Source organism: Juglans microcarpa x Juglans regia, chromosome 8S, assembly GCF_004785595.1.
Source record: "Juglans microcarpa x Juglans regia isolate MS1-56 chromosome 8S, Jm3101_v1.0, whole genome shotgun sequence".
NCBI lineage: Eukaryota > Viridiplantae > Streptophyta > Magnoliopsida > Fagales > Juglandaceae > Juglans > Juglans microcarpa x Juglans regia.
The window spans coordinates 14,816,755-14,825,864 of record NC_054609.1 but is presented as its reverse complement, the minus strand read 5'-3'; the positions used below and the strand labels follow the sequence as shown (position 1 = coordinate 14,825,864).

General features: G+C 32.5%; 1 protein-coding gene across 1 annotated transcript; it reads left to right on the top strand.

Annotated features, from left to right (window-relative positions):
* The first annotated feature begins 1,359 nt into the window (after nucleotides 1-1,359).
* LOC121244251 (loganic acid O-methyltransferase-like) lies at nucleotides 1,360-4,066 on the top strand. The gene is made up of 3 exons (XM_041142266.1): nucleotides 1,360-1,410; nucleotides 1,724-2,386; nucleotides 3,554-4,066. The coding sequence occupies exons 1-3, from the start codon at nucleotides 1,360-1,362 to the stop codon at nucleotides 3,872-3,874; spliced, it is 1,035 nt and encodes a 344-aa protein (XP_040998200.1). The 3' UTR covers nucleotides 3,875-4,066.
* Nucleotides 4,067-9,110: the final 5,044 nt, after the last annotated feature.

Genomic DNA, 9,110 nt, shown 5'->3' with positions numbered 1-9,110 from the left:
GCTCGCTAGCGGATCGAGCTAGAGAATTAATTAATAAATCAACACATCAATCTAAAACTCCGTGCATGGCCATTTCTTTTCTAACCTAGCTATATATGCAGGGAATAGAGTTTCAAACGTGGGCCTAGTGAAATCTGTTGACTCGTTCATAAAGGAGAATGGTCATATATAATTGTATTATTTGAAAGAGAGAAGCGTCCCAATGGTATCGTTCAAGTGTTCCGCTTGATAATTTTTTTTTTATTTAGAAATTAAGGAAATAATTTTAAGTATATTAATATATTTTTTATTTTTTAAAATATATAAATATATTAAAAATGTGAATAGAAAAAAATAAAAAATAAAAAATAAACTTACAGTAAGACTAAGTAGTACTATTCAAACGGTAGAGTACCACCGCTCAATTTGAAAATGGGTATTATTTTGACTAGATTGAGATTCTCCAAAATAAAATAATTAATCAATCACTTTCTATAATTTTGGAAGAAATAGACACAATCTCTAGAGTTCACAGTCGACAATGTGGACTCTACCATTAAATACATAATTAGCATCAACGTCGTATCGTATCTATCTCTATAAGAATTAATTTCAAAATATATGAGCCAGGCTAGGAAATTAATTAGAGGGAATCTTAAGCCGTTTTGACAATATCTCCCGTACATGTTAAGAAGTCTCATTGACTCAGTTTCGAGCCATATTGAACAAAAATAATTTTATAAAATGATGTGGTTTGGTATAGTATCATAAATTATAAAATTATTTTTATCATAAAATAAATCTAACAGATCAAATAAAAATACGTCAATTTATAAATAATTTATTTATTTTATATAATCACTTTAGGCCTTTATCACTTCTAAAATTTTTTTCAATATATAATTAAGTACTCCTTGTCAAAGTTCTAATACTTTTATAATATATTGTATAATTGTTTTCAGACCTATCATCTTCCAGTCAAATAAAAAGCTTATACGTACTGCATGGAATAGATAATGCATTAAGATTTACACCAATCTTGAATATTCAAACGAAAACAAATAATTCAGAGAAAATGGCAGCTAAAAGCTGAAACTTAAACATCGTAGTGTACGTAAATTAATACAATATCCAATTGTGATAAGACATATATGCATAGAAAAAGTCAACGTACGTTTCCATCAGCAGCTAGCCGGCCTGCAATTATTCAATGAAATTAATGATACGTAATATATATATATATATATATATATATATATATATATATACGTGTGTGTTTATCTATACATACACACATAGAGAGAGTGATCGAGGAACTAATTCATGAACCCTCGTGCAAAAAATATCATAGAGAGAGAGATGCAGGAAGAATCATATGTTATGACCGGTGGCAATGGACGATACAGCTACGCCAAAAATTCCAGTCCGCAGGTACTTTTTGGGAAATAGCACTTTCTTACTGTGGTTTTTCCATTTGATCAATCTCTTTGTCCTAGGTATGCATAGAAAAAGAAGGAAATAGCAGTCAAAATTTGAACGAAGTTTTACTTTCTAAAGAATAAAAGCATGAATTGAGTAAAATTTAAAAATAAAAGCGATAGATCTTGTAACTCATAAAATATGCATGTTAAGATATAAAATAAATAATAAAATTTATATATTTCTATCGGTTTACATTTTAAGAATAAGTAGTAATTTCACAATATTCATCTTACTTTTGTTCTCAACTTTATTCTTCCATTAGAGAGCGGGAGCTGATCGTGCCAAATCCCTGATAATTGAAGCAATTGCTGAAAATATCGACATTGATCATGAAGATGTCTCGTCTCCAATTTCAAACATATTTGGAATTGCCGATTTAGGCTGTTCTGTTGGGCCTAACACATACGTTTCCATGAAAAACATCATAGAAGCTGTGGTACAAAAATACAAAAGCAAAGGCCGTAACCTCCCAGAATTTCAAGTGTTCTTCAACGATCATGTTTCCAATGATTTCAACACTCTCTTTGCAGATCTTCCAGCCGACAGGCAATACTTTGGGGCGGGAGTTCCAGGATCTTTCTACCATAGATTATTTCCAAAGGCATCTCTGAAGTTTGTATACTCTGCATATGCAATTCATTGGCTTTCTAGGGCGCCACCGGAGGTTGGGGACTTGGATTCAGCTACATGTAATAAGGGAAGATTATATTATCGAAATGCAACGAAGGAAGTTGGTCAGGCTTATTCTGCACAGTTTGAGAAAGACATGGAATCCTTTTTAAGTGCTCGAGCAGACGAGCTTGCTCCCGGAGGATTAATGGCAATCTTAATGTCCGGACGTAAGGACGAGACTCTTCCAATACAATCCTCACTTGGCCCGCAATACCAGGCCATGGAATCATCTCTTCTGGATTTGGTTAACGAGGTACATACCTTAGAGCAGCTACTTCTTAATTTAGTGTTTTTTGTAGAAATTATAAATTTACTCAGGCATTCAATTCTACATGTAATTTGCTACTGATCTGTTGCTATTGAGCCGATTTGTCAATATAATATACAACCACTTGTTTTGAAATAAGAAATATTTGACTTAAATGGATTACACAAAAATAAACCTAGCTACAAAGTGAAGTGGATTGACGTGGTACATCAGATTGTGAATTTACTTTTATCGTAAAATAAATTGAACGGATCACATAAAATCACATCATTTTATAGGTTTACTTTTATGTAATCCCTTTGAAACTAATTATAGCAATGAAAATAAGTTGATTTACGCTAGTTGGTGTGTGATGCTTCCACGAAACTGGTGTGTTGAGTGTGTTAATAATTTGACTTGCAAATAGAATTTTTTTTTTTTAAATTTATATGTAATCATTTCTTAGTTTTTCTCCTACATCCATCAAACCACATGTGATCAAATAATTTGAATGTTAATCTTAAATTTGGTTCCTCTAAATTTCTTGACCAAACTAAGGTTAAGAGAGAATATATACATAAAATAGACCCCATAAAATTTATAGAGAATTTAGGTGTTGTTTGGATAGTAAGTTAAGAAGAGATGAGTCGAAATGAAAGTTGAAAGTCGAAAATTGAATAAAATATTATTATAAAATTATTTTTTAATATATATTATTATATTTGTTTTGGGATTTGAAAAGTTGAAGTGTTTAGTATATTTTGTGTGAGAATTTGAAAAAGTTCATGTAATGATGAGATAAGATGAAATACTTTCACTATTTTGTGCTGCATGAATAATTCACTCGTATAAAAAATGATATGGAATTCATTGAATATAATATCTGTCTCTATACCAAACTCTAGATACCCATCTCTATTAGTTAGTCTCATAGTAGAGTATTATAAGGAGCTAGAGATCAAAATAAATATGAACGTTATGTACGTAAAACTCCATGCGACCATTTCTGATCGACACAATTTTTTTTATCTATTAGTTCCATTTCAATTAATCGAACTTGGATTGAGTGACATGATTTCATATATTAGGAGAGTCAATAGAATTCTTGGTCCAATAATTAAAATCATATAATATATAATTAAAAGAGCTGCATGGTTTGATCTTAATTTGCAGGGAATAATAAGCAAAGATAAAATGGATTCCTTCAACTTGCCAATCTACGGGCCATCAGCGGAGGAGATAAAGGCTATAGTAGTTAAAAATGGGCATTTTGACATTGTGAGATTGGTTACTCGAACCAGTAACTCCAGCCTTATGATTACCGTAAAGGAGTGTAGAGCTGGGTTTGATGGCATTTTCAGCAAGCATTTTGGAAGCGAAAACATGGATCAACTTTTCGATCGATTTTCGAAGAAAGTTGCTGAGATGCCCCCTCTCAGTGGTGATGATTTGATAAGATTTAGTTTGAACATCATTCTCAAGCGTAAGCCTTGAGCGATTGTGATCAACATATATGATCTCGAAAGTGAAAACGTCAGTTATTTAGTTTTGTTTATTTTATGTTTATATATGTTGTTGTTTTGTACAACTGTGATTTTTATGTACTAATCGTCGTGGCTGTCGTCGAATATCAGTTGTTTAATGTTTTATTCTATTGTCAAACTGGTATGTAGAGCACATTATTAATATTACTTAAATTGTAAGATTTGATTTATACAATTTAAATTTTAAAATATTTTTTTCAAATCAAATTACGTCGTATACGCATGACTTTATAACTAGACGTGTACATTATCCACGCAGGCTTAAAATATAATTTTTCCATTTAAATTAGTTGTAATGAATAAGGTTTTAATTCCTTCTTTTAAAAAATGTAATTATGTGTAGCAAAGAAAGTCCTCCTTAATATTTTATTTTCGTCTTAATAAGGTTTTTTTATCGGGTCAGAATAGCTAGCCAATATATAAAATTTATTGACTTTTATCAAATTATTTTATACTATACTCTCATCTTACTTTAATTATTCTATATGTTACGCGATGATATAGCATTATCATTAGCTTTTAAATTTGTCATTTCAAAAACAAGAGCCATAGCTAACACTACAAGAGATTGGGTTTTTTGAGACAAAAAATTGTCCAAAAAAACCCACATTTCGTCCCTAACTGTTTTTGGAGATGGAAAAATTTCATCTTTATTTTGTCTCAAAAAGTCTATCTCAAAAGGTTTTTGGAGATGAAAATTGAATTTCTTCTCAAAAAATGATTTTTAGGGACGAAATTGGGTGGAACCAGTTGAGCCTCTTCGAACTGGTAATTTTTTAAAGATGAAAAATTTTTCATCTCAAAAATCCGTTTGAATGGAAAAATATAGGTTTGAACCGACACGTACCGTTCGAACGGATGGAGTTCTCGAACAAATTTTATGCGTTTGAACCAATAAATTTATCAAATGACTTGCATTCAAACATAAATTATGTCAGTTCAAACTGACTGTTTATTTTTTAAATTCGTTCCGTTTGAATGGGGCTTTAGAAATTAATGTTGTTCGAACAAATATTTTATTGTTCGAATGGACGTACGGACTGTATTTCATGGTAGTGGTTCAAACGCATTATTTTGTGTTCGAATGGGTCTGCTTTTGTTCGAATGGATTTAATAAATGTAATTGACATTCGAACGGTATTAATCATATAGTAAAAAATTTAATTAAAAATAGAATAATAATATTACAGAAATTGTAATACAAACATCACAACTTTTCAAATATTTTGGAACATCATAATAGAAAGACAACTAAAGAAAAAATAAATTTTAAGATTGTGGTGGTGGCATAGAGTTTTGGGACATAATTGACTGCAATTATTCAAGTGCAGCTTTTTGTACCTTCGTCCCTAGTCTCCTGTGCATGTTCTCTTATAATCTCGCCTCAAGATCTGTTACTTGATCTAATCGGGTCAGCAACTCTTTTTTCTTGGACCTCAATCATTCTATCTCAAGTGTTGCTTCATCCAATTCCTTAGTCTTGTTGTCATTCGATCTGGCTCGATAAAAGGATGATGATGTTGAGGATGGCTTCATGCAACATCCTAAGTCCCTTAAATATTCAGAATGTGATCCAAGAACTTGAGCAAAGATCTCAACATCTTTGACAGATGATGCATCAAATGGATCCGCAACAGTTTTCTTAAGAGATATCATCTTGTCCTACAAAAGCAAAAATATTAAAGTTAGTATAAGTAACAAAAATATTATTAGATAATGGAATTAAAGAAATTTAAACTTACATAATTTGTCTTTGCTTCGGAACTGGTCCAAACATCATCACAATTTTTATGTGCTTTAGCATACGATTGGGCCAGATCACAGTCAGCAAGACTTTCTTCTTTCTGCAAAAGGAATATCTATATTAGAACTTAAATAAGAAAAGTGTATTATATATTAATATTTAATGTGGACTAGAATAACTTACCATTTTGTTAGACAAATGATGAAAAGATCGAGAACCCGCATGATGGTCTATCATTAAATTTGATATGTTTGCTTTGTTGACAGTACTTCGTTGCTAAAAAAAATATTATGTCTATATATTTAATACATCTATCATATACTATTAAAAAAAGATAGCAGCGAAATTACCTGATAAACAGGATCTTCAAACATATCACAAACATTTTCCCATTCATTTGGTGGCATTGCTTGGAATGGATTTTGGCGCTCTTATGTTGTAGTACTGAACTTCTTATAGTGTGCATAACATCGACCTTTGTACCTCCGAAATGCATTCGACATCAGTTCCTCAACCGTTAATCGATCCTCTCGTCGGCCAAAATTAAGTTCAAACTCGTTCTTTCAAAAATTATAAACTATTAGTATAAATACAAAGTAACATTAAATTAACATGTTATATACTTAGTTGTTTGGAATGTAGGTTATTACCTAACAACGATTTTTGACGTGGTCTTCTACATCTTGAGAAACTTTAGACCAAGAGGTTGTAGCAATAGGTGCATACGTGCAAGTAAGCGAACCAACATAAGAAGCAAGCCACACTGTCGAATCTTCGGAGCCACCGATGTGATCATCAGGAATATTAACATTAATTTTACCTACTTTCCTTACTTTCTCTATACAGACACCCCTTGTAGTGCCTCGACCTGAACACAAGCTTACAATAGCTATATATACAGTAATTAATGCATATATTTGAATTAAATTATTTTTGTTTTATAGATATATATTACTTAAATCGAGCATAAAATGTGGTATTTAATTTGTTATACTATAACTTGTTCCGGGTTTAGTGATGTTGGCCCATTATTAATGGTAGGTGAACCACATGGAGAGTCTGTAATGGATGAGGATGGCGCATGTGTTGCTGTGCATTTGGGAGGCATATCCATTTGAAATTATAATAAATTATATGTCGAACAAACATTACGGATATTTATAAGAATGATACTTATAAAAATATCTGTTTGAAATTAATTCATTATCAATTTTGTTGTACCAGTCGCCCTCATCCTCACTAGACACTTAGTTGATTCATCTTATTCCGAAATTTCACCCTCAATTACTTCGGGTTGAACATATTTTTTACGCGATGAGACCATGTCATATTGGCTTAGATCAACAAATAGATTGATGCCTGATTCGTTTTCTTGATATGCTTCTTCATTTTTTGGACTATCATCTTCTTCATGTGGTTCGTCTGCCTATGGAATGTAATCATATACATTTCTTGGTACAAACTTCTCCACTATCCGTCATGGGTTCCTGCACTCCGGATCATCTAAATAAAAAGCTTGATTCGTTTGGCAAGCTAGAACTGAAAGATCGTCATCATACCATGTGCGAGATATATTAACACTCACAAAATATTCATCGTTATGCACTCCCAACTTAGGATTTGAGACATCCCACCAATTATATTTAAACAACCAGACATATATCCCCCACGTATTTTAACGCTATGATTGCTTCTGTAGAAATCAATGTTATCATCCTATAACTTCCTTCGACAACGACCCCACAATTTTTATTTTTTCTATATCGTTCTCTCTTAGTTGTGTGAAATCTATATCCACGCACCAAACATCCTCAGTATTGGATGGCCCGCCTAGACGGACCACGTGCCAGAGCATACAGTTCTGGTAAGATTTCTTCTTAATTGTCACCATATTTCGATGCAACCTACATCAATAAATATTATAATAGTTATATCAATTTTAGATAGAAATCTGTGGAGTTTAGTCGTATCTAGTTCGTATTATAAGACGGGCTTTACAGTAATACTGTATGTTCAGATCACGAGACAAATTCCTCTTTGTGCGTCTTTTCTGCGTCATTTACACCATTCTTGCGAAGTAGTTGTATATGTTCGCTACACATGTTCATGTGAACTCTTAATTTTTATCAAGTTATACTATAGTATTATACATAAACTTAAAGATAGTATTGATTTAGATGATCATCACTAACCTCAAGTAGTGTTCAATCTCTGCACAGTTATTCAAGACATACCATCGAGCTCTTTCAAACTCTCGCCCACATAGGTCATAGCTCCTTTGTCCGCCTATGGGACGTACGGTCTAGAAAAACACGGGTAAATGTCGATGAAACTCCCATTTGTCTACCTTCATAATTTCGATTTGGTCTCGTAAATCTAGTATCAATCCTACAGAAATACATTGAACAAAAAGTATGTCATTCATTATCAATGTATGACTCTACAATCAAACCTTCTAGATAAGCCTTATTTCCCATGGATCACTTAAATTTTTCTAAAAATCGTTCAATAGGATACATCCATCTATACTGAACTGGGCCAGTGACTAAAGCCTCACGAGGTAGGTGCGCAGCCAAATGAACCAGTACATTAAAGAATGAAGGCGGGCACAAACTTTCAATCTATCAATGTATCAACTTTCAACGTTCTACTGCAAATATCCCTGAAAAATCTCCCTAATTGTGTCATAGTAGTACGAACATCTTGAGTAAGTTTTCCACGCACATCAACCAGCAACAGACACTGTAGAAATACATGATAGTCGTAACTTTTAAAACCGGTTATCTTCCAATCATGAGTTTGAACACATCTTTACATGTTTGAAGCATAGCCATCGAGTAATTTGATTGTCATGAACCAATCACAGAATTTGTTTCTCTCATCATTTGAAAGAGTACACCATCTGATGGGCATATAGGCAGACGACCCATTATCTTACAAATGCAACTTCAGTCTTGTCCCCAACTCCTTTAAATCTTTACGAGAGTTAGTTATATCTTTTGTCTTTCCATCTATTGAGATCAGAGTACCCAATATATTCTCACATATATTTTTCTCAATGTGCATAACATCTAGATTGTGGCGCAGTGTCAAGTTAGACCAATATGACAACTCAAAAAAATACATTTTTTGTCCAATTCAACTCCGCTGCTTGTCGTTTTCTCTTTAGAACTCTTGCATCTTTTCCAAATTTGTTTTCTAAAACATCCCCTAACTGCATGATAATATTATTCCCAAACAACTCTGGCGATGTGACCTGCACTCAATCCTTCCATCAAACATCGATTTATTTGAATGTCATCTATAATCAGGTGGTAAATATCAACAGTGTCCTATGAAACATAATTTTCTACCATTTGTCAACCATTGAGACTGTGTATCTTTATTGACACAATCATTTTTACAAGATTGGATGATATTATAATCAAATCATAACTCTCAC

Bases quoted from the DNA above. Each gene is read 5' to 3' on its own strand.
- LOC121244251 (XM_041142266.1), top strand. From the start codon at position 1,360: ATGACCGGTGGCAATGGACGATACAGCTACGCCAAAAATTCCAGTCCG. The intron at 1,411-1,723 runs GTACTTTTTGGG...TTCTTCCATTAG, and splicing joins CCAAAAATTCCAGTCCGCAG to AGAGCGGGAGCTGATCGTGC. The intron at 2,387-3,553 runs GTACATACCTTA...CTTAATTTGCAG, and splicing joins TTCTGGATTTGGTTAACGAG to GGAATAATAAGCAAAGATAA.